The 25,623-nt window shown below is 43.9% G+C and overlaps 1 protein-coding gene across 18 annotated transcripts in view; it reads left to right on the forward strand.

The window, feature by feature from the left end:
* CAPN6 (calpain 6) overlaps nucleotides 1-25,623 on the forward strand; it is a 64,909-nt gene that overhangs the window by 12,735 nt on the left and 26,551 nt on the right. For all 18 annotated transcript variants that reach the window (XM_021300295.2, XM_065077239.1, XM_005511830.3 and 15 more), the window contains 3 exons: nucleotides 21,373-21,504; nucleotides 21,952-22,160; nucleotides 22,544-22,736. In XM_021300295.2, the coding sequence (XP_021155970.2) occupies nucleotides 21,373-21,504; nucleotides 21,952-22,160; nucleotides 22,544-22,736 (534 nt within the window). The remainder of the gene's footprint in view (nucleotides 1-21,372; nucleotides 21,505-21,951; nucleotides 22,161-22,543; nucleotides 22,737-25,623) is intronic.

The raw sequence follows: 25,623 nt of genomic DNA on the forward strand, positions 1-25,623 counted from the left end.
AGCTGGTATTTCATTTTCAGCTCACAAATATGCCCATGCTTTGTTCTGTTACCCTGAGTGGTTGGTGCTGGCCAGACAGCGCAAATGCTTAGGAAGAGTATCTGCATAGTCCAAGGGATTTTATTCTGCCCTAATGGAAAAGGAGTACATGTGAGAGAGAGAAAAGAGGAGAAGGGATAAAGGGCTTTTTCCACTTGGTTTTTGTCCTTGGATCTGCACCTGCGATGTTAAATCCGTTCTGTTTGCTCATTCCAGTCAGACTCAAAGTGATAGGTCATTAACAATCTGACATTAATTACTTGTTTTGTACTTTTAAAGTCTCTTTGGGAAAGAGAACAAAGACAGGGTAGAGTTACTTCTTTGGCACCCCAGTATTAAGAAACTGGAGAACACAAAAGGCACAGTGTAATTACCGTGCAGGCTCCCTGGGATGGTGTGACTTTCCAAGGAGAAATGTTGTTACGGAAAGATGATCAAACAAATAAGAGGAATACACGCTGCCCGTGTGCAGTACTGGGTCTTGATTTCTGTGGGTGCAGTTGGCAGGCAAGGCTGCTGGGTTCTGGTTGTACAGAGGAGCTTAGGTGCTGGCGGGGAAATGAACTCCAAGGGATATCCCACCTGGGATGTCTGATAGAGCTGTTTGAAACATGGGATTACCAGGCTGTAGCACTTTGAAATTCCGTGTTTTATTCTAAGTAGGAAAAAGAGCAGTTTGAATGTGCTACAAGATTTGCCTAAGTATGAGCTGGGACCTTATTTTGCTTTGTTTCTATATCACCTTCCTTTTTGACACTCTCCAAACCAGTGATGGCTTATGAAAAGTAAAAATAGTACAGAAATGCCAAACTGTTTTTCACTTCTGGTAAAAACATCTGGAAATGTTGGACTTGATTTCACAGAAATACATCCTCTTTGTCAGAGTGACATTTTCTGACAGCATTGCTGGCAGATGAGGCTGGTGTCAACCTGTGGGCTGTGATTTCCCTGTCTCGCCTCCTGCAGCCCCAGCGGGGATGGCCAGGCCTGGCCAGCCCTTTGGTTGCCCAGACCGAGGCTGTTTATGGGCACTTTGGGCAGGGCTCGCCTTGCCCAAGGGTTAGATGTCCATAATGAGTGTCTGCTGTGGGGCAGCCACCACCAGCTCCTGTCCCAGGCAGTGGAGATGAGTTGATGTATTTAGGGTGTCACACTGACGTACCTGAGACATTGGCTTCAGACCGAGACGGGTCATACCCCACGTGTGCCTGATCTCTGCCAGCCAGGAGTCCAGAGGGTGAATTTGGGTGTTGATGCCAACAACACAACCGCTTTGCTGGTGCTTCCGGATGTTGGGCTCTGATAGTATCTCAGTTCCTCTGTCTACCTGTAAAACACCTGAGCTGTGCACAACCATTTTAAAGGTGCAGCATCTTTCAGAGCCCTTCAGCATGCAGGAAGCCCCCTTGCTGTTATGTGTCTTTATGAGGTACAGCTTATTCCCTCCTTTGGAGCTGGCACTGCACAGGGAGGTGCTCCCGCTGCTTCTGCACCCTTGCATCACATGAGAATCAAGGTACATCCTTCCGTCTTCTGTTCACAATCGCCGAGGGACAGTGTCTGTGCCCGTGGAGGGGGAAGTCATGCAGGGGCTGATCACAGCTGTCCTCGGGCAGAAGGGCTCAGTCCGTGAGCAAGGATTTATAAATGGCTGATTCTGTGCAGCCGTTCTCAAGAATTGCCTTTAGAACCGAATGCAGAGCTCAGGGACTCTCCTTTATAGAACTAGCCACCCACCATTTAGATGAAAATTAATAATGTAATACGCAAAACACCTGAAGTTTTCTTTGGGGAAAACCTACTGATTCGTTAGAAAAAGAGTAAGAAAGAATCCCCCCGCATTGGTGGATGTTTTTTCTGCCCATTGATATTAGTGTCAGAGCCGATCCTGCTTTTTTCCTGTGATTTCCCTGGAGTTTCCATCCTTTGTGCCAGTCTGAAGGGGGCCTGCGGGCAGCTGTGTCCTGCCAAGAGGTGCGAGAATCCTCTTGCCCTGCTGTCTCTGCTGGCCACCTGGCCTGGTCAGCCCCTTCCTGAGGGCAAGTGCTGCCTCTGGGGGGTGGTCCTGGCCAACAGCGGCTTTTAGCAGCGAGCAGCTCTGGTGTAAGTATCTGGGAATGACAGTCACTCTGCTGAAAGGATATATATTTTTCTGTCTTATTTTTAACTAAACCCCGGGTTTGTCTCAGGTTTTTCACTGAGCGCTGACCTTGCAAAAAGTATTAAATCCCAAGGACATCTTTGTCAGCGTTAAACAAATAGCAGCGGTTTCCTCAACCAGGGCAGGCATCCGTGTGGGAAAAGAGTGGATAAGCTTGCTTCAGAGATAAGTGACGTTCTTGAGTTGTTCATAAACGAAAATAATAGTCTGATCGTACAGAACAAGAGTCTTATGTGCTTTACTGGTTTCCCTGCTTGACCCCCTGTTTTAGAAGACATATTTCTACTTTTGTCTGCATCTTCTCCTTATGAAAGGCATATGGTTGTACTCTTATGTTCTGGAAAGGCAGAACTAGTCCTTTTTCATGAAGACAGTACAGAAAGACACTGTGTGACAATACTGCTGAACTGCTTCCCAAGAAACCCCTCTTGCTCCCAGGCCTGTGTTTAATTAAATCCCCATTAACTTGCTGATGCCAAAGGTCTGATGCCTGAGTAATGATGGAGAATTGCACACTCGTTGCACTGCCCGCCCCGTGTTCCTGGAAACACTGCATGCCATGGGCCCGATTCTCTACTCTTTTCACCAGTTTTCTGATGCTTTCAGGGGTGGTTATGACCATGCAAGTGAGAAGGATCAGGAAATAAGGCACCGTGTTCTGGAATGATACAGCGATAGGAACGAACAGAGCAAGTTGCCAGATCCCAAACTTGTGAGTATGGGATGAGTTGGTTGGTGACTTATTCGGGGCAGTGTGAGACACCGAGGTACCAGAGAACTCAGGAGCTCTGACTTTTGTGCCTGCACATGTTTCTTGGAGGCATCACCAGCTTTTGTTTGCTTCAAACCGGTGGGAAATGATCAGTTGTCTCAGGAGCTAAAACATCTTAATATTTGCAAGTGCTGATTTGAACCTTGGAAACCTCTACACCTGTCTGAGAAGGTTTTGCCCTCCTTTGGAGAGCAGAGGAGACTTGGGGCACCCCTGCCTGGGCACTTAGTCTGGGTTAGCTTTACATGTTTTGCATTTATGTTCTTTATTCCCTATATATTCTCAATGGCAGATTTGTGGTCACAGTAAGCAGTCCTCCAGAATGTTTAATAGTAACCTAGTTCTCATAATTTTTGTGAAATGAGTGTCGTGAAAGACTTGGCTGTCAGGCATGAGCACCCCTGAGATAAAACACAGCTCCATCATTTGATTCCTCTGTCTCTTCTGTAACTGCATTGCTGCAGCCTAACCCTATTTTCCAGTTTGACTGTGAACAAGACCAGAGACATCTGCTAATATTTGGGACCGTGTGTCGGAGGCCAGTAAGGCGTGCAGGAGAGGCACTGCAGAGGGGGTGTCCTGGCACCATGTCTGGATTTGTGCAGTTGCCCGACAGTGCACTGTGAGAACAGTTTTGGGGCACGGAGTGGAGTGACAGCTCATTGTACCCTGGGACAGCTGCCAGCACGGGGCCTGGGGATAATGCAGAGCTGGCAGAGAACGGAGATTAAAGGGGAATACCATAAACTGGCATGACACAGTGCTGTGAATTCTTAGCAGTACAGTGTAGTGATGCTGCTGCCTTCTGTGTGACAAGCGGGTTTGATTGTAACAACCCCCGTGAACAGTGACAGTGCCCTGGTTTGCCAGATTCCCTCCCCATGCCCCCAGCTCCTTTCTGGAGCTCTGGATTTAATGATCACTTTTTCAAATCTGAACGTGCTTTTTTTCTTCTTTCAGCCTCTTTTTTCCAGTTAAAAATATGGGTCAATGCCGGTGCTCTTGCTTAATCAGAATAGAGGTCTCTTCCCACCCTCTTTCTTCATCCCTCAAGCTTTGAAGGATCTCATTATTCTTATTCTGCAAAGGCTGCTGACACGTCCTGAAACAGCCTAAGTTTTGGGTTTTGTTTCCGTCTCTGTGCCCAGAACTGTCCGTGTTTCTCTGTTGTAGGTGGCTATTGACTCTTGTTGAAGTGCAGATGAACACAAGTTGCAAAGCCCTGTGTGCTGTGATACTTGCATTTGTACTTAAAATACTGGCACATGTGGAATGTGCCTGAATGTGAGAGGTGAGGAAATGTATGTCAAAGTGTGGTGGTGAGCCGCTGAGCTTTGGGGGAGCTCACAAGTCCCTTTAGGTGCCTCAAACATTTGGAGGCATTGATGGGAATACAACGGTGGTTTCAGGTTGTAAGTCGTGTGAGCTACACACCAGCGTCTTGCAGCTTATTTGATGTGCCTCTCTGGAGCGTGTTTGAACGAGAAAAGGACTGTGAAGGCCTTTTGTGGCTGTCACATCCTAGATCATGACACCATGGATATTGTCCAGCGCAGGCAGACCCAGTGAGTCTGTGGTACCGACTGTAACCTTCAGTGGGTGACAGTTCAGACACTGTGCTCCATCACTGGTGCTGGTTGGGGCTCCTAAAGGATTATAGCGCTTCCTAGATTACAGTATTTATCATTTAACAGCGCTATTGTATGCTGTAATTAGCGGTGATTGCACACGAATGCAGTGCCGTTGTTATGAATAGGTTTACTTGCCATTAAAAGCAGGTTTAGCTTGTCATCTTGAGCTCCAGCTTGTTCTCAGCTATGGAAAAAATTAAGCCAGATGTTTATTTGCTAGACATACATGTGAGCATATATAAAGGAAAGGGTTGGATTACAACTCTTTTTTTATAGAAGAACATAAGCCTTGCAGACTCAAAAGAGATAGGCAAAGTAGACTCTGACCTAAGTTTAAAACATTCATCTTAAAGAAATAGGAAAGAAATGAAGAGCTGAACTCTGGGAAGCAGTCTGCTCTGGGAGATAATCCGAGAGGTTGATGGGAAGGGTTCTATACACATTAATCATGTTTTCTGGGTTAGAATTGTGCAGGCAGAGAGAAGATATGCAACCTTCTGTTAATTTGGAGGGAGTGGGTGAGGAGACAATAATAACAACAACAGGTAGACAGGAAACCACCAGAAGAACATTATTTTAAAATGATGGTAAATGATCTTTTCTTTCCTCATTAGCTATGTGCACAATGAAGTTTGTACCCCCTAACCTCCTCCAAATGAAGCCCAGCACTGCTGAACATTTCAGGTGATAAAGCGTTACAGCATCCTCAGTCTTTCTCATGCAGGCGTCGATCTGCAGAGAAGTAGCTGCTGGCCAAAGGCTGTGAGGACGGACAGGCTGCTCCTGGGGATGAAGGCGTTAAATCCATCCCAGCTGCGGGAGCTGGGATGCTGGCTCAGCTCCCAAAGATGCATGTGGCAACACAAAAGCGTGCTCTTCACACCGTTGCCCTGGCAACTGCACATTGAAATGGCAGGGACTGGCAGGCGGATCCTGCGGAAGATGGTGCAGTTGCAATTAAGCTGAATTGTCTTCAGGTTGTTAGATTTAATTTTAAGCTGGGGGAGAAGGGGTGGGGTGATGGGTGAACATTAGTGATACTAACAATGAACTGCCATGCATTTGAGGTCCTGGTGTGGGCAGGAATCCATCATGCTGTGTGTTTCTTTAAGGGTAAAATTAGTGCTGGCACTTGCCTTCTGAACTTTTATTTCTTTTTGTTGGAGAGACTAAAGACTCTGCCTTGAGAGCTTTATTTTTTTAGTGAGGGTAGATTTAGTGGAATTAACAGTCTTCCGTATGTCTCAGCTATCGTTCTTGCATGCTGGTGATCCACAGACTGGAACAGTAGGTTTTACAAAGGCTCCGTGGAACTGGGCTACTAGGAGAAGGTGTCTGAAAGTGGAGGGCAGTGTCTTCCAAGTCCGGGTCAAAACAAGTCTTGTCCTCACTGTTTGACTGCAATTCTGGATCAGCTTGTTTTGGAATGTGCTTTCTTGTTATCTTATTTGGCTGTTGATTTGGATCATTTTCAAAAGCAGTGGGAAATGTAATGCTGTGGTGTTCGCGGGGGTGTTTGCCACTTGGTTCTGCCCTGAAGCGCTCAGAGGTGCATGAGAGGTACACGTGAATCCACGGAAATTCCAAACATTATAAAGCACTGAGCAGCACCTTGACGTTTTCAGTATATTGAGACTAATATTTCCCATGCTTTTAAAGCCCAGCAGATCATCTGAATTATTGCTGTTTGTGGCTGTGTGGATGATCTAGATATTCTGAGGAGAGTCATGCTGGGCTTTTCCAGCCCTTTTCTTCAAGTCTTTGTGTTTTGGAACCTATTTTTAGGACTCAATCAGCGTAATTGCCTTGCAGAATAAATAGGTCTGATGTGGTGAGAGTATCAGAGCATGTGTGTGTGTATGTTTCTAGCTCTTATTATGGTGATTTTCTTTGAGGGAAAGGGTGCTTCCCTGAGGAAGGAGCTACAAGACCAAATGAGCATCATCCTTTTCAGATTGTTCATGACTTGCATCAAGATGCTGTTGCTCCTATATGTGGGGTGTGCTGTGTCCTGCTGCCCCAGAAACTGGGCAGATGGAGCTGGGAGCCAAAGTGAGTTAAGAGCAGAAGGAAAGACCAGAACTGGCGTGATTCCCTTTAGCAGTGCCCCGGCAGATGAGGGCACTGAGCTCCAGGCAGCTGTTTCATACAGTGCTTTGCCTTTACTTGGCCGAGAAGTGGCCAAGGTGGGTTTTTTGGGGGGCCGGTGAGTTTCATAACTGGGAGGAGTTTGTGTTTTCCCAGCTGGCTAGAAAAGGAACAAACCAACAGGAGCATTTTTGTTACATTAGCCATGTAAAATATGTGTGACAGCTCACAACATCTGAAAGCAGCCTGGGGAAACAGGGAAACTCCAAAGGAGACACTGAAGAGCAGACAAGTTAGTCTCCTGTGTTTTGCATTAACATTATCATTCATCTGTTTTTGTTAGCTAATCCTTTATGGAGTCAGGTCCTGAAGAGTGAAGGGAAGGACCTTTATTGCCAGAGTAGAAGAGACAGCTGCCACAAGATATCCCTCCTCAAGCTGATTGCAGTAAAAGGGGAGTAGCGTGGATAGGAGACCACCCTGGGCCAAGTGCCTGGGCCGAGGCCACTGCGCCGGTTCATGTTCAGCGTGACGCTGATCCCATCACAGTGGGTGTGATGGGCCCTGCTGCAAGTCCTGCCTCATCTGCCAGCAGGTGCTCTAATTGGAGTTTGTCAGAGGTTTGGCTTGGAAAATGTGTGTTGGTTTTGTCTACAGATTTGGCTTGTTATCATTCGAAAGGAACTTGTGTCACCAAAACACTGAAGTAATAATTAACAGGCTTGTCTCTGAAAGTTTGCTGTGCATTGAACCCTGCAAGAATTCTGTTAACAGCAAATATTTTGTATTTGATTGCACTTTTCTAGAAAAAGAATTTTAAAGGTGAAGCAGTATAAGCTTCATATACGAGTATAAATGTCACCAATATAAACCCCCAGCAACCTGAAATCTTGGTTCACTTGCAATAGCACTTTTTACCTGTGACAACACCAACCCGATCTCTAATGTAAATCTGAAGCCTATATGAAGGGCTGTGTGTGCCAGAGCCACTATGCACTGAGAAGTTTTGTGTCTGGTCCCAATGACTATTAATAACTGCAAGTGCTTCATGCTCACAGGTCCTCACCCAGAGCAAGCAGGCATGGATGTGTGTTCATGGACGAACGTGCGTGGATGTGTGTTCATGGACGAACGTGCGTGGATGTGTGTTCATGGACGAACGTGCGTGGATGTGTGTTCATGGATGAACGTGCGTGGATGTGTGTACATGGACATCTGACAGGGACTTGGGAAGCAGAATGGTGGATTGAGAAGAAGGATGGAGCAGTGACGTGGACTTGCGTTGTCACACCAGAGGAAATCTGTGCCGTTCTGCACGCAGCCAGAGAGCCAGAACCTGTGCTATAAAATTTGAGTGGTGTTAGCTTTATAAGGGGGATTTAAAACAAAATTTTCTTGTTGAGGTGAGTCAGTATTTGCGTGTTCTAAGAGGAGTGATGGGAAAATAGTAATTTTCCAGAGGGACAGAAACAGCCATCTGCTGTTCTAGAAGACAGGTCCAAGAAGCATGGAGAAGTTATTGGACAGGGCAATCACCAAATGCAAAGGGCTGCCGCAGATGTGTTGTTAAGAGCTTGCTTTCCCAATTGTTTTGTTCCCATAGCAAGGAAGTGAGCGGAACTGTGTGCGGTGCCCTGAGGACTCTTCTCACATTGCCAAGCAAACAAGTAGGGATCTCTTAACTCCCTTAATCCACCCCGGCAGTTATTGCTGGCGGTGGCTGGACTTGAAGTCTCGAAGGGCTATGTACAGCTGTGTGACCTTCCTCTGTGTCCCATTTTCCTAGACCAGAATCTGTTGTTCAAATCAAGGCTGAGGTGTACTGGGGAGTCGAGTATGCTGTGGCTTGGCCATGCTCTAAATATAATAAGAAGCCTAGAAAACTTCATGGTATTTAATTCAGATGGGCTGTGTTTCTGTGCTTAAGAAGGTTCATCAGAAGTAGGAACAAGACCTCTGCTTTGTTCTGGGTTCTTGTGTTTCTCCTCACCTTTCTGCACCAGACTGATGAGGCCTGACTCTGGCGGCTTGCTTAGCCCTGAAGAGACCTTGATTGTGCTTCTGGCTGTGAAGAACTTCGAAAAATGAAAACATGGGAGAACTTGGTGCTCCAGAACTTGGGAAGGGAGGTCCTCACTTTTTGAGATGAGTATTTAATTTAAGAAGTACTATTGGGACTGAAACAGATACTGTTTCATTCTCTTAAGGATGTTATTTTAGAAAGCATCCTTTTTTAAACCATAGGAATTTATGAACTTAGTTTGATTCACTCTCATTACCATCAGTGATATAAGGTGGTGCACCTCAGTAATGTGTCTTTGGAGTGACGCCCTGGCCCCTTTCAGAGCCTGGGGATTTTCGCTGTGGTCTGGTTTATCACCTTGCCAGTCCCCTGGTGGGCTGAGTATGGGAGGCATCATGAAAACATTGTTTGGCATGTTACCATTTTAGTTTCTGACTGGATAAACCATTTCCCCCCCAGAATATTTTATCCTTTATGTTTTCATCTAGTGAAAGCTGTGATGTGTTTCTTCTTGAATTGCCAAAGTGTTCCCACAACAGAGCTGTTGCTCACTCTTATTAATTCCATGATTTTATTTTTATTTTGCCTGGAAAATCTTGTCAAGATGGAGCTTACCCAGAAAACGAGATGAGCAAGGAATGATAAAACCTTCAGCCGTCAGCACATACCCCGTGTCTAACCTCTCCGTGGCAGTCTGGTGACTGAGTGGACCCTATATGACGTGAACTTGGTGGCTCAATCCCGTTCCTGGTGTTACTTAAGCAAATTCTTTGTTCTCAGTTGTGTCCTTCTGTGTTGCCCATATCATGATAGGAAACAAAACCCAGAGTGGCACCTTGCCAGCATTCCTGCCCTCCGTCCTCCGGAGAGCTCGCCCAAGAGCTGGGAGTTCGCTGGATGTCCCAGTATGCAGCTGCATCTTTCCCCTCCTTGTCTCGCAGGTACCGAGGCAGCGTGAGGCGTGGGTTCCCCCTTTTTTGTGGTGATGTCCTTAGATACGCTCACCCTTTAAGGAGTGTTGCATTATTTAGATATGATAGAGAGGCAGTCTTTTGAAAGTGGCATCTTTCTCAACGGTATTATTCACCCAGGTCTTCCAGGGATATAATTATGAGCAAACATTTGTAAATGACATGCGTGCTTGCCAAGCAGACAGCTCTCCAGATGCCAGCATTTTGTTATCTTCTCTCTTGGCAGATTGTCCAGTTTATATTTCCCTCCTTCAGGCTGCATGGAAGCTTTCTTATGTTGTTGCGGTTGTTTCTTCCAAAGAAAAAATGCTCAACAACCTCAGTGTCACTTCTGGAACATAAACAGTACAATTCCAAGGTTCTGAATGTTTCTTTAGAGAGCTTAAAATGTCAGGTTTTATTTAGTTGCTTCAGTCGTCATTACGTGAAAATTGGTTTCTCAGAGAGTCAGATTCTGTTTGTCCTGAGGCAATGTGATGATGGTAAGAATGACATGGTAAGATTTATTTTGAGCCTGTGAAACAAAAAGCCCGAGGATCACATCCTCAGCTAGTGTAAGTCTTCTTACAGTAATTGCTAGTTCATTGATTTAGTCGTCCTAAAGAATTAAATGTCTGGCTTCTCTGAAGGAGAAATAATAGTCCAAACATGCCAGTTGCAAAGGAAATGAAGGTACTGTTCTGTCAACACTCTTCCACAAGAGTGGAAAGCATCCACATCCAAAAAATGCTTTGTATGTTAAGAGCTTTATGCTGTTCTCGTTTTATTTCCATAATTTAAAAGGGTACTTGGGATGAGTTAAATCCTGGAATTAGAGATTTTTGTAAGCCATTAGGTCTTAGATTTCCAAAATAATTTGTCTGAATTTCATGATGTTTCCCTGTGATTTAAATGTATGTTGCCTTCAAGATTAATCTCTTTAAAAATTAAATAAAAATGTTTGTTTTCTGGCTGAAAAGAAGCTTTTAAAAATCCTTCACAGCTGAAAGAACCTTTTATAACTGCTGTCTTGCCTGTATGTGGCATTGTTTCTAACTTAATCATAAAGGCTAAAACATTTTACGTTTGTGTCTTTTTAAGTTTGCAGGAAATAAAATGTTCTTTCTCAGGAAAATACGCTGTCTCTGTTAAGAGCAAATATTATATTCCAGCTTCTGTGCGTGAAGTAGAATTTTGTTCTTGCATATTTGAGTTCCAAGCTCAATAAGCTGCAACGTGTGGTAGTGTAGGAGTCAGGATCTGAACTATGGCTGGTGTTGCAGGTGTCAGAAGCCATCGTGACTGCTCATGTGCCTCGGGAAGTGGCAGCTCTGTCCTTGGAGATATTCAGAAGCCGTCTGGGCATTGTCCTGGGGCCTCTGCCTGAGCTGAGGAGTGGACAACCATAGACAGTAAGGGGGACAGTGTTCTTGGAAGAAACAGGGACACCGTGCTCTGTGACTTCTGCAGACATTCCAAAATCTGCAAAAAAAAAAAAGTAAAAATAAAAATCCCCTCCAGTGAACACAGTGGCTGCACCATAAATTCTTAAATTGTAAGACAAGAAAAAAGCAACATTGGTAAAGGTCAACATTATTAGAAACAGTCTCTTCCCCTTGCCTTTGAGAGTTAAGATATGCATCCTTAGGTGTTCCACTAACTTCAGTTTGACTGTCAGACCCTGACTGAATAAAATAATTAATGTGATTGATAGTGTGAGGGTGGGGTTGAAGTTGACTCATGATTTTCTCTTGGAAGCGATTTGTGTGTGGAGTTCTAGTACAGAGGTTACTGGAGACACGAATGAGCCAGAATGATTTCAGTGTCCCTGATGGGCTTTGGAATTCCAGCTGGCTGAGATGGTTTTCCTGGTACATCATAAAGGAATTAAAGCTGGCAGTAGAGGAGCAGCGCTGGAGCTGGAGTGGTTCTCCAGCACTTAGAGGTGGAGCACTGTGCTCTAGCTGGAATTTGATGTCTACTCAAGTTCATGTCTGAGTTATCAACACCTCTCAAACTTCTCTTTCTGGGAGACCAGCAGCCTCTTTCCACAGTAGAAGACCTTGGGAGGGTTCTGTCTTAAGTGATGGGAGGCTTGAAGTTCTTACAGCAATTCCTAAATGTTTGTAGACAATCTCCATCTTTAAAGTAAATTTTGTGGTGCTTTGAACACATTGTAATAGGAACTGGAGGCCTGGATCCCTTCTGTTTTACTCAGAACGTAACTTCCAGTCCATAACCGCAAATTGAAGAGCTTGTTGTCTCTGGAAGAGCGTTGTGAGGCTGGTACTGTGGGTGTTCCTGTGGCTGGTAGTGGTCACTGCAGAAGATGAATGGGAGCTTATTGGGATTGCCAGGATTTCTAAACTGGTAAATCAGGAGAGTGATTTCTCAGTGGTGGCACTGACTCAGCTGTTGGCCATCACTGACCTTTGTTTGATTCCTGCTAACTTGATTTTCTAAATAAACAGTTCTACAGAGTCTGTCTTTCCTTTTATATTTATACGATCCTCTTCCTGAAGATGAGGAATCCCATGTGACCCTTAATGCAAGGCCATGCAGTCTGCTGCACAGCCTGGTCTTTGTACCAACTTTATTTGAAATGATGAAGATGCAGGTCTGCTAGCAGTGAATTTGGTGATAAAATGATTCTGGGTCTTCTGTTGGGTTTCTCTGCTTTCTGACAGTTGAGTAACATTTTTGTCTCGGGCTGGGATCAGGCCAGTGTGTAACAAAGGAATTTGTCTGAAATGAAGTAGTGAATTCAAATCAGTATGTCTATATCACAAAAAAATAAGCTCAATAAATACAATGGAAGTGCTATATAAAGAAACAGCATGACATAAATAAGAAACAAAGTTTCTCATCGCATCTTTCCGAGCAAGAGATCCCTTAAGTGTCTTCTATGCACTGTTATCCCAGGCATTGAATTTTTCTTTGCTTTAAGCAAATAGCTGGGGGAGAACCCCTCAAGGTGCTGTCTGAAAAACATGACCAGACTGGGAGAAGAGGAGAAAAGATTTTCATCTTCAGTCAAGTGTCTGAGATAGATGCCACAATTAGCAGATACTGAAATCCAGGCTGAAATCAAACCCTGCTGGAAAAGCGATGGAAAAAGGAGGAAAGTGTTGCTAAAGAGGTTTGTGTTCTTTAAAGTTGTGGTTTAGACTTATGCTTTTTAACTTTTAAAGTCTGTGTATTGCCGTTAGACAAGGAACAAATATCTCTCTTCAAGTAAAACAAAGCACTCCAGCTTAATCTGAATTTTTACTCCAGATAACGTTTTGTGGATGACCTGACTTTCTTCCTTTGCTGAAATCTACCTAATACTTTTCTGTAAACAGCATATTCCTTTCCTCATTAAAGGCAGTGATGAAGAATTCGGTCTGTATCGGTTACCAGCCCCCTGAGACACAGCATAAGGTCAGACTGGACAAGCCTAGAAAGGTCATGGCCACTGAGCCAAAATGATGCTTATTTATTAGGCAAAGCAAAGAGCTGCTCCCGAGCCAGGGATGGACGGTCAGGCGCACAGACCTGGGAACTGTTTATTCCGCTGAATGTTTCAGTGTTGTGAAAAATTGTGTGCGATGTTTTCCAACCTCCTTTTCTTATTGTTTTTATTTCCATTCTTGGGAAACTAGTTCAAGAACTTGATTGAAAAACATGTTTTGAGGCAGCAATAAAAAACCACAGCTAAACGCTGGGTGGCCTTTTAGTCTAATGAACTGTGAGTGGACTTATGGCCCATGTCTGACCTGAGCCACACTAGTGTGTGCCTGGACGTGATCTCGGAAGTCGCCTATAACTCACTGTCTGAACTTGGCCGTCCTTTTGTTACTTGTATTTGATGCAGAGACATTTCCATTGCTTTGGTAGGTTGCTCTCTGCAGAAGCAGAGTTAGGCTGGCTTATACCACCTGCTTCTCAAAAGAACTGTACGTTCTGTTTTTCTTGAGAATGCTCTCAATTTCATCCTTTCCACTGGATAAAAGGCCCGTTGTCTGAGATCCCTGGACTGGGGCAGCCAGTTGGGAGCAGTTACACCTTGCTCAATAGCATCCCAAATAACTGGTTACCGCACACATGCAGCCTGCAGAGCTCATGTGCTATGAGTCTGGCTTGTCTGGAGCCCTTCCCACAATGCTGTTTATCCCCTCGCCATCGTACGCATTCTCATCTCAGATAGTGATTTTGAACTCATTTGTGATGGATTTTTATGAAACACTAAGGAACAGACTTGCAATGTCCTTATTCCTGCTGTTGGGCAGCTCAGCCAACAAAAGCTCTTTTGATGCCTACGTTCACCATAGCAAGTGTTGAATATTGTCCAGCCTCAAGTAATATATCTATGGTATCTATCTGTTCTTCATGGAGCATCACCATCACAAAATCATAGTAAATTCTTGTAAAAGCATTTTACAAGAAAACTTCGGGTTAGTGGCCTGAAAATGGTGTCTTTTTTGGTGGGAAACAATTTTTTCAAGAAATCAAAATCTATATATTTTTAGCCAATTAAAATGATGCTTTGATTAAATAATTCTCCCCAAATTATGTCACACTTGCAGTAGCTTTGGAATAGCAGAGGATGAAATTCCGTAGAGGCTGGAGTCACTAGTGGGTGAGATATGGAGGAAAGAAGATATCCCAGAAACGGTGGTAACATTAACCAGCCAAAAGTGGTTTCAGGCTGCTCAGCATCTGTGTTCACTAAATCAACAATAATTTGAGATTTTAACTTCAAGTCACCAGTTGATACTTTAAAAAATGTCAGGTAAAATAACCTCTGAAATAGCACAGATTAAAAGCTAGAATATAACTATTTTGGATGCATTTCCTGTAACTATCTGGGCCTGCTTTTGTGTTGCGTATTACTGGCTTTATTTTGTGACAAAAAATGAGAAAAATGTTATTCTCAAGGCAGCTTTTCTCTCAAAAAAACCCAATCTGAATATGCTGCAGTTCTGTAGAACGTTGATCTAAAGCATTGCAAACTAGGATAGTGCAGCAAGAGGCGGTATGATATACGTCTGATATACATCTAAGAGGGTCTTGGGAGAACAGAAGGTCCTTCAGGATAGTTTGGGTGATTTCTGGGATGAAGTGGCAGAGGACTCAAAGAGCTTCAGTGAGCACTTTGTTACTGAGGTTCAGGAGAAGCTCGGCCCTGCAGCACATCAGTTTTCCCCTTTGCAGCAGCCGTCTGTGTTCTGGAGGAGAGCAGCTCCAGCTCCAGGGGGCAGGTGGAATCTAGAGCCAGCCAAGATACGCACCGTGTTGCCAAATGTTTGGTTGGTTGTTTTTCTTCCAAAACATTGATTCAGATCCTCCCCAAATACTCATGTCCTGTAGGCAGGGCAAGGCTGAACCCCATGGCCTTTGCTGAGGATTAGTCAACACTAGCCCTAAAATGAAAATGGGAAAAAAGAACGCTATAAAAATGTCTGTGATGCATTTGGTTTTGTAACAGGATTTATTGGAGAGAGAGCTGGGGGAAGAAGCATTTCTCAATCCCCAAATAACTGAGTTTTCTTTTACACAAGGCTGGAGCCAACTGGCATGCTCTCCCCCTTGTCACGGTTGGGTCTCTATTTTTAAGCAGTGTTGGGCATTATCTTGCTCTCAGGTACTGACGTTGCTGGACAATGGGCACAAAGTTTACAGAGTAATTACCCTGAGCTCAGGGTGTGCAGACTGGGGGTGGGGGGGGTAAATCTTCCCTTTGCTGGTTTACATGGCATAACAGCACTGATGATAAAGTCACTGCCTGATCTCCCCAAGATATGCGAATATGATTCCCATCATATCTGACCCCAGTTTCCTTTTGATGGAATTTCTCTGGGGGGTTACACCTATACCACAGGGCACGACTATAACTTAAGACTTTTCTTTTTTCACTCCATAGACAGAGGTTTTTTCAGGCATAACGTGGGTGCAAAAGTCTTTTTGCAAGCATTGAAATACTTAGCACGGTTGAACTCAGTTATTTTTCTTTTTTGGGCCAAGTGCAATTGCCTTGGCAAACAGCCCGATCTGTTGAGGGCTTCAATAAACATGCCAGCACAGCTGGGCTTTATTATAGGATAGACAATCTCCTCTCCCTCTTCAGCTACGAAAGCTCAAAACAGGTGCTGTCTTTGCTACTTTCCTTTAGATGAGGTTGGTTCATAGTTAGCTGTAGCCAAAGCTGAATTTTTTGCATCCATATTCAGAAAGAATTGTCTTTCCCCTTTTTTTCCCTGCACTGACCTCATTCTCTACAGGAGTTGACTCAGTATGATGTAAGGACAAGAGAAGAGATGAGAACGGAAAGACTTCTCAGCTCTGACATAATTCAAACTGCTTTAAAAAACGTACAGGAATGGTGTACTGAGCTGGAGTAGATCAGTCTGATAGAATCAAGGAAAGTGCCTGTCCCATAGGTCTTGCGTGCAAGAAAAGGTAGATGCTTTTTTATGTCAGGGCTGGGGTCTTTAAAGGGTGCTGAAGAATTTAAGGTCTAAATGCTACTGAGTCCTTTGAAAATCTGAGTTGTAAACATAATTATTACTTTTTCTCTTCTTCCCTTTCCCTGAATCTCTGTTTTTCTATCTGAGCCACAGACCCTAATCCATGAAAAAATAATCTTTCCCTTTTCTCGGACGTCAGAGATCTCTCATGTTTTACAACGCAGCTTCAGTTAATGTCTGTGAAGACACAGAGCAAATTAATTAATGCTTTGAATGTCTTCCTCCCTATTTATAACCAATATTGCATATTTTTAGGTCATGGAGATTGGAAATACTTATGCCAAGAGATGCATCCTCAGAGTTAAGAACTTTTTCCTTTAGCTGAATTATTCTAAGATTCAAAGTAGCCACAGCAACCTGGAGTTAATGTGTATAGTTAATCAGTTATCTCCTGTACTTTCTGTGGTGCTCCTGGTCTCAAATAAAACCCATATGTATATATATAGATATATATATATATTTTTTTTTAAAGGAATCATGACAGAGCAACATAGAAACCATTTAATAGCTCCAGTGAAATGGGTGTCTGTTGTTTACCATGGTTCCCATTGTTTTGAGATCTCCTAAGGAAGATGTGTTGTAGCAAAGAAGAGTTGCCGTCTTTCATATTCCTGCTACAGTCCAAACATTTTTATATCTCAGTAAGATTCCCCACTGCAGTTTATCAGATCTAAGCAGATGACTGTTAGTGTGCTAGGTATAGAATGTATTATAAAAATGTACTGTGTGAGAGACACTAATATGTTCTAGCTTGATTCTCTTTCAGCATATAGTGGGACAGATCTTGTGACTAAGAAATGAGCAGTAGGTCTGATATAGTTTGACCTTCACAAGACTTTGGCAATACCTGGTATGTGTCTCCAAAGTATGAAAATTTGGATTAATTCAGACTTCCATAATGGGGATACATAGTTGATGAAACCAATGTCTTGGAGCACTCTCAAGCTGGTGTTGCATCAATGGAATCCTACAGAAATCTCCCTTGGTCTGGTACTCCTCAGTATTTTCATTACTACTTGGATTAGGGGCTAAAAAGACATGTATGGGAATGCCGTGGGACACAGGCTGGGACAGGAGTGCAAGCCAGTTGACAGGATTGAGAATTCGAATTTATCTTGATGTCTTGGGAAAACTGTGTGGAATAAATAGGATGGAATTCAGCGTCATGTCGTCAGTGCAACTAAGTGGAGTGCTTCGGTATTCAGTGGCTTCATGGCTCAGCTAGGGGGAAAGAATGACAAGGCAGCAAGTCCATAAAGCCTCTCTTGGAGCAGAGCGTCTGGGTTTGGGACCACCCTTCACCAGTGATACAAACACGAAGAACCAGTTATTAAGACTAGGGAAGAAAGGCTTGTTAGAGGTTTGTAGATCATATGAGGGGTTGCTGTAGAACGGAACGGTAGCTGGCTGTTCTTTCCACTCACAGAGGTCCTGGGCTTGTGGAGCAGCTCAGCAGTGCATCACTTGCTGACCACTGGAGGAGGCACGCGGACTTGCCCTCCTGGGCTGTGCTAAACGCAAGTTAGAGAAGCGTCAGCCACAAGTAGGTCAGGAACAGCCAAGCTGGACGCTAGGCAAGTGTTGGGTCTGATTAACCTGTCAAGGTCTCTCCCACTGTTAATTCCTGTGATCCCACGCTGAGTTTCTCATCTCCAGCCTGCTCAGTGTTCTCCCCATGTGCTCATTAACCAGTTCATTTACTTGCTCTGTTACAAAGAGATGAACCAATTAAAATCAGAAAAAAGGGTTTGTGAGCCCCTTTATTTCTCACGGCGTCAGTGACTGAGTAACGCTAAACGTCAGACATCTCAAAACTACGCGGTGCAGCTAAGACAGGAGGTGACACAAATAGACTTCTGTCATGCAAATGGAAGTCTGGTATGAAAATAGGAGCATCAGGGTTTTCAGCAGAACCATGAGCCCCTGCAAGCTCTCACCTCGCTTGCAGACTCTGTGCAGCCTAATTATATTTCTGCAGATGGTGTTTATTTTACTATGCACATGCGTAAGGGGAGAACTGGGAAGAGCTCTGCATCTTGGATGGTGGAATGCTCCCCGTGGGCCTGAATAACACAACAGCTGCTTTTATTAGTGGTGTTGTATCAGAAATAGTGTGGCTATTGTAAGTTAGTGATGTATAATAAGACCCAGTAACCTCCTTTAAACTTTTTATTGGAAATGTGAAGGTATTCCTCTGTTTTTAAAGCACAGATGATCCAGGCTGATCCTGAGAAAAGGGACTAGGGTTAAACCACTACGTTTGCAAAGGAGGTACTTCTAGTGGAACTCAGAACCCAGGTGCTTAGGTTGCAAGGGAGAGAAGGCATCAGGTGTCCTGAAATGCCTGGGCCACTTCTCATATAAGTCTCTCTTCCTTGTAATTCCTCTGATGGTAGTTGGCTTGGTCCTCAACTATCCAAAATTATCACTGTTGGGACCACTATTGGAAAAGTTATTTTATTTTATTTTTACATGCCTGGGGCAACTGAAAATGCTTAAAGATCCTCACAAGGACTGTAGAATAACCTATTTAAATAGCACATTTCTAGCTGTGTTGTGGGAATTGTGGCTTAGATAGCTAATTCCATCTCAAAAGTATTCCTTTGAATTTGCTGTGCCACACAAATGGTGAAAAGCAAAAAGCCCAGAAGAGAGCAAACAGCTGAAATTAGCTGTAGGTTACACCGGAGTGTCATTGTGCTTCTCATCTGAGCCACACAGTGACAGTCATTATAGAAGCCCTCGTAATGGCTGTAATTAACGACAAGAGAAACGGAGCTAATGTCATTTTCTTGCCCTGTTCTTTAGTGTCAGAAGTCTGGGGCTTCTCGGGAGTTTAATAAAAAAGGGTTTATCAAGCAGGATCCTGAAGAATTTAGTGGCTGTGGTGGAAACAGGGGGGTGCTGTTTCTGAGTCCTGCCCTCCCCTGTTTGCTTTGGCCCCGGTGCTCAGCAGATGCTGATCGCATCCGTATGTTTGGCAGCTGACACATGCAGCTCTCTGGTTTTTCTCTGAGGATTGTGAGATGCGAGACACCCTTTGATTAAAAAATGAGGGTTTAATGCGGTTATTTTTAGCAAAACAAACCAAATAAGAAAATATATTTGTAATATACGGTAGTGCTTAATTTCTTTCAAAACCAATGAAAGTATTGGCTTTTTCTAGTGACAGAAAAATTTGGACAATTTTAACCTTGAAGACTCAATTTATCCCTTGCTTATTACACTAAGAAAATAACATTTTGAAAGGAAAAACAAACTAGAAATTATTACTGCCAGAGATGAGTGGAAATGGGGTATGAAACTTGAGTCTACCCAAGCTGGGTCTGGAATGTTTGCTACCACCATGCGGTGAATTCCACATAGTCAACTGGTGTCAGTTACCGTTCCCTATCAGAGCATCCAGGCAGATGGAATGAATCTGTCTGTGATGCAGACGAGTATCTTGTATATGGTCGGTTTTCCTCGTAGGCACCGTTTTGTTATTCAGAATTTTATTAAGCTTTGAAATTTCTCTAAGTGAAGACACATGTAAGAAATACTGACAGAAGAACAGTGTCATGTAATGATCAGTCACTTGTTTCCCCAGAGGCATATAAAATTTCTGTCAATTGATATTTAATGGGAAAAGTCTCATGCCAAAAACACCATTTTCTTAAAGGAAACAGCATGTGTTCCATACGGTGAGCCGACTTCAGGCTGCCATCTGCTAAACCAGCCCCGGAAAACAGGCTTTCAGCTCAGCACTGAAGTGGTTCTTCTCTCTGAAAATAAGTTCAGCTGGCACTCATTTGTCACAGTCCCTTCAAAGGGAAGGCTGAGAGGTTTTGACATGCCCATGGTGCGTAGCCAGGCTTTGATTGCAATCTTGGCATTTTGGGATCATCATCTTTAATTATCAAAGGGTAGTGAGAATCCATGAGGTGAGGAGCACAGCTCCTTGTTCTGCTGCTGGTAACAAATTGGAAAGACTGCGGTAAATTTGGAGTCTCCTGCCATTTTGAGGTGAGAGGGAGTTACTTATTCTGCATTTCTAATGCCTGGATATAAGATCATTTCCTTCCCACAATGTTGAAATTTAGGGTTATTCTTACACTGCGAAAGAGCAGAATTTCCTACCACTGTCTGCTCTTCCATCCTCTCAACCAGTCAGGAAAAGCAATGATTCACACAAGAGTGTCATGAGCAATCCCTGGGTTGAAACCAGTAGGTTTCATATAAATTATGGGACAGTCCAATGACGTGTTTTCTGAATTGTTGCTTGGGAGGTTCTCTCTGAGACTGTGAGGCCACATACATATCTGCTCAGCAGAGCACAGTCTGCCACGGATTTCCTGGTAACAAACACAATACTGCTGCAAAACGTACCCCCGTGGCTTTCCCATGGTCAATGATACTCAGAGGTGATTCTTTTAGTGCCTTATCTGCAGGCTACAAAGACACAGCAAGGGGCAAGCTGGTGAGGAGCGGGGAGACATCCCAGCAAGAGCCAACTGTGCTTCGGTGAGAGTCTGTGTGTAAATAGAGCCAGGAAAGCAATGGGAGAGGAGGAACAAGTGGTCCTAATAAGACCCAGATAAATGAGAAAGATGAGACCCAGTGAATGAGAGGCGTATTTCACAGCTGCACACCCCGCCTGCTTTGGTGCTGGACGCAGGGCTCGTTGCAGCGGCTCGTGCTGTTGGTGGCGGAGGGTTCTCAGTGTGTCAGCCAAGGGAGTGGCAATGAAGTAAGAGGAGCTTGGAGTTTTGGGGTCAATAGCATCATTTCCTGCTGCTTTTCTTGATTTTTTTTTTTCTTAATTGGTCAAAGCCTTTCCCTGTATTGCTTCCTCCTTCTCCTTTCATGTATTTTCAGTTCATTAACTGCCCCAATGCCATATGATTCTTCCAAATGTTGAGTTCATTCCAGTCCTCAAAGGTGACCTTCAGCTGAGGGCAGAACTAGGAACTCTGGCAAAAAAAATGGGCAAATCGTGGTGTTTAGATAAGGCAACACAACTGACTTGTAAGAACTTAATCCTGTATACCCTGACTTTCAAATATACTCAAGCCAGAGGGCTTTTGAACTGCATGATACAAAAACTCCACGCTTCAGTGGGAATGTGATGCAGAACAAGTGTGGAGGGGACTAGCTGGAAGGATGGTGCGATCCTTTCTGGAGTGGAGTCTCCGGTAATCTCTTGTTTTGCTTTGTTAGGACCTCTGTGAAGACCCCCACCTGTTTGTGAACGGAATCAGCTCCCATGACTTACACCAAGGCACTCTGGGGAACTGCTGGTTTGTGGCTGCGTGTTCCTGCTTGGCTCTGAGGAAGACCCTCTGGCAGCAGGTGGGTGATCAGTGTGCTTGGTGCATGAAATAAAGCCTGTCAGCCAATGTGTTTCCCTCTAGGGCTAACGTGCCTCTGATACATGGTGGATTTTGGTGGATTCAAATCTTCCCTTTCCTTAGAAGTTCATATTTCATGTTATGAGACCTCTGCATTCCACAGTCCCACTGAGCACCAAGGAGGGGATATAACAAAGCCAGAGTGCAATGGCTTGTTTGCCTTTGTCTGCAGATCAGTATGAATTTTACTTTCCTGAAAGACTCTTTGAAGTGGGACTATATTTGACTTTGTACCAAATTCACCCTCTTTCTTTCATCGCTTCATCTGTTTAAGGCCAATTGCTGATGAAGCTGGACACCAGCACAGTGCATGCTGCGGGTCAGTCTGCCCTCTGAATAAATGTTAACATAGTACCTTTGGTGAACTTTCCCTTGCATGGTTTCTCAGGTGATTCCAGACTTTAATGAACAAGAATGGGACCCTAAAAACCCAGAGAAATATGCAGGGATTTTCCGTTTCCGTTTCTGGTGCCTTGGAGAATGGACAGAGGTGGTTGTTGATGACCTGCTGCCAACAATGGACGGGATGTTGATCTACTGCCATTCCAATGTGAAAAATGAATTCTGGAGCGCATTATTGGAGAAGGCTTATGCAAAGTATGAGCTAGTTCATTGTCCTTTTAGTCCTCAGTGGTGTCCCTTCTGTCCATCTGTTTTTGTCTTTTGATTCTATCATACTTGCCATGTGGTTTAGGTTTGCTGCTAGTAGAGAACCTAAGAAAGATTGAAAACTCCTCCTTTAATCTGCATGGAGGAGGTGAATCATAAAAGAATGCAATGCACTCTACTTCAGCAGCCTTAAGGATCATTACACTCCTTTCCGGGAAACCCAGGAAAGGTTTATCTGCAATCTGCCGTTTTGTTTTCATTCTGTTATGTTTTTCCCTTGGTGAGACACAAATATATTACCTCCATCCAAGCCAAATTAGAGCATTTCTAACAGCTGCTTCTTGACTGAGAATGTTCCATGTTACCTCCAGGCTGGCTGGATCTTACGAAGCCCTGGATGGAGGCAGCGCTGCGGATGCAATCGTGGATTTCACAGGAGCAGTGGCGGAATCTATTGATTTGGTACAGGGCAAATATGGTGAGACCATTTCTGAGCAGATGAAGCTGTTTGAAGACTTGCTGAAAGTGCATAAAAGAGGCGGGTTGATCAGCTGTTTCATTACGGTATGTATAGAGAGCTGGATTTTAAGAGTTAATTTCAATGAAAAAAATCTGGAAAAAAATTACTATTATTAGTATATCGAGTATGTCCTTCATGTGCTTTGGAAAAGCTTTGTACAGAAAAAGCTAGCAAGTTGGCAGTGCTGCCAGCCAAGTGTAACTGCATGAGCCACTAAATACAGCCACAAAACCACCAAGCCATTTGTGCTACCACTTTACTGTGGAACTGAAATGCTGTTTTTTCTGAATGGTCACAGTTGGGTATTGACCCAGGGTTAATCCACCTAGAATGCCCTAATTTACAGGCCAGAGGACGGTTCAATTTCTTTATTTCTTAGGGAAATCTGTTTACAGAAAACAGTTCTGCTGGCACTGAGCTGCTCTGGACGTTGGTTGTGATGGTGCAGAGCTCAGCACCGGAGCTGAGCTGAAAGGCTCACCTCGCTTGGTTATTCAGGTAGCACTGTTTGTTAGTAAGACACCCTGTTGGAATTAACCAGCAAAACTTGCCTTCTGTAAAGCCTGCCATGTCAGGCCATGACTGGGCAGCGCTGAAATTCTCACCTTGTCTGAAGCCGTTGCCACATGTGGAGGGCTAACAAACTGCCGTGGCACCTGAGTATTTCCTGAAAGTTTGCTTTTAAATGATTTTTAAAGTGCCATCTGCAGGAAAGGGATCATTCTCGAGAAGCTGCAGGATCAGCATCTTGGTGAACTCGAGTATCTTATTCCTGTGCCCTTTTCTTCCAATTTAGGACCTTAGCTAAGGCTGATCTTTTATGGACTTAGTTAAACCACTTAAACACTTTGCTTTAGCTTTCCTGTCTGTGAAACAAAGATCATATTGCTCTAGCATTTAACTATTTCATACCTGTAGTGGAAGTGCTAAATCCATGGTAGACTGGTGGACCTCTGAGTGTTGGTTCATTCAGAAATTCTTGCAAGTATCATGGTAGTTGTGGAGTTGTCTAGAACAACAAAAAATCAGCCACGTTTGGAGATGCCTGAGAACATTTTCTGTTTGTCTGGCCATGTGCTCCACTGCACCAGTGCCATGGTACCAAAGAGGAACACGTGGTACCTGCTGGGAGATGAATTTGAACCTGAGAACTCAGGTGGGATAGAACAGGAGTCCTGAATTATCCCTCCCAGCAACATCAGGCAACAGCTCAGAGACAAATTCCTGTAGATCTTTGGTGTTTGTTTTACCTTTTTCATAAGGTCTGAATTTTTGCTTAGAAAGCATTCCCTCTGGTTGCTCAGACCAGGCATCCCGGCGTGGATTGTTGTTGTAGACATTGTTTCTGGGACAAGAGGTTGCTCCCAAACACTAAGGCAGTTTGGTTTTTTAACGTGGATCTGGTGAGGAGACAGGCTAAGTACAGGGAGTTGTATTTTAAAAAGCAATTGATTAGGCAATTGTGATGCTTTCACTTCTTCCTGACATTATATTTCTACCTGTCAAACGTAGATGTTTCTAAACATCGATTACACAGGGCCTATTCCTATTGCTTTGGCTTGACTTGTCTACGTTTATTACTTTTTGATAGATGTATTATACACACAATGAAGCTTGCTAGGTATAGAATGTTTAATATTCAAGTAGCTTCATTGCTGACTTACAAACATATCATCATTTTCCTTGGATTACAAAATAGCCTTGAGCTTCACCATTTAGAAATCTGAACAGACAGTAGATGCTTAAATATCTCATTTAAATAAATAAATATCTCCAGAATGAGGTGGGAAAGGCAGCCCAGAAGTAAGAAGAGCCTGGGGGATAATAAAGGCAGTAGGAGAGGTTACAGACTCCCGTGCTGTCCAGGACTCTTGTTCGCTTTTAGTTGTGAAAAATGCGAGTGGAAGTGTTACACTGGAGAAAGCCCAAACGCACTGGGAATGTCAGCCAGTCTTGATGTAACACTTGAGCTGATTCGATATGCCCTGTTGTTGGTGAAAGGCAAAGAGACCTTGGCAAGAGTCTCACAGTTGCCAGACCATCTGTCAGTTCCAATTTGGTATAAATTTCTCTTTTCCTTTTACATTTTTTTTCCTGATTTCTTATCTTTGGGAACTGAATGCTGTTGTACCAGTGCAAACGTGCCTTAGGAGAAGGACCCTGTCTGTTTAGACCAGAGAAATTTTGAAATGTGTAAAAATATCTGAGAAAGTGCTATGTGCATTTCGTAACTGTAGTCTGAAGTCTCTCTCACCAGAGCAGAGGTTTGCTTGATCATTGAGCTCTTAATTAGGTTATTACAAGCTTACACTCAGGGAACTGCACTGAGTTAAACCTTCTTTTCTTGCTGTCCAAGGGAGTGAATGTCTCAGGGTTACAGCCCAATATGGGTGAGACTCGATCCGGCTCGGTGCAAAGGTGCCCGTGCTGGCACCAGTGAGGGTGTGATGAATCCAAACATGACCATTTGGATGGTTTCTGCTCAGAAGAAGGGTTATAGTGCTGGTACAACTTCACTTTTTCCACTGTCCTGCCTGTTGTGTGTTGCTCAGATGTACTGGCTTTGTAAAGGGCCAGTCGTTCAAAGCAACTCCAGCAGCTTCAGATGATACTGCTTTTCTGGTTTTAGATGTACTCAGCAGATTTTGATTTGCCGGCATTAAATGAAATTGTGGTCTTTTTCAGAGCTTGACATTTTTTATCCTTAGATCAGCATTTGATCAGGCCTATGTCATCCAGCAGGACAGTTTATTTCCTGATCACTGCTGGAAACTGGGCTTTTATGTGAAGTCTATGAGGAGCAAACCCAGTTCTTAAGAAAGCCTGCAGATCTGCCGGTTGCCACACGTGAGGCGTGCTGGGTCATGAGTGAGGTACAGGACAGGTTTGCAGACATTCAAACCCGCCTGGACACATCCCTGTGCGATCCGC

The sequence above is a fragment of the Columba livia genome, chromosome 12, assembly GCF_036013475.1.
Source record: "Columba livia isolate bColLiv1 breed racing homer chromosome 12, bColLiv1.pat.W.v2, whole genome shotgun sequence".
Classification (NCBI taxonomy): Eukaryota; Metazoa; Chordata; class Aves; order Columbiformes; family Columbidae; genus Columba; species Columba livia.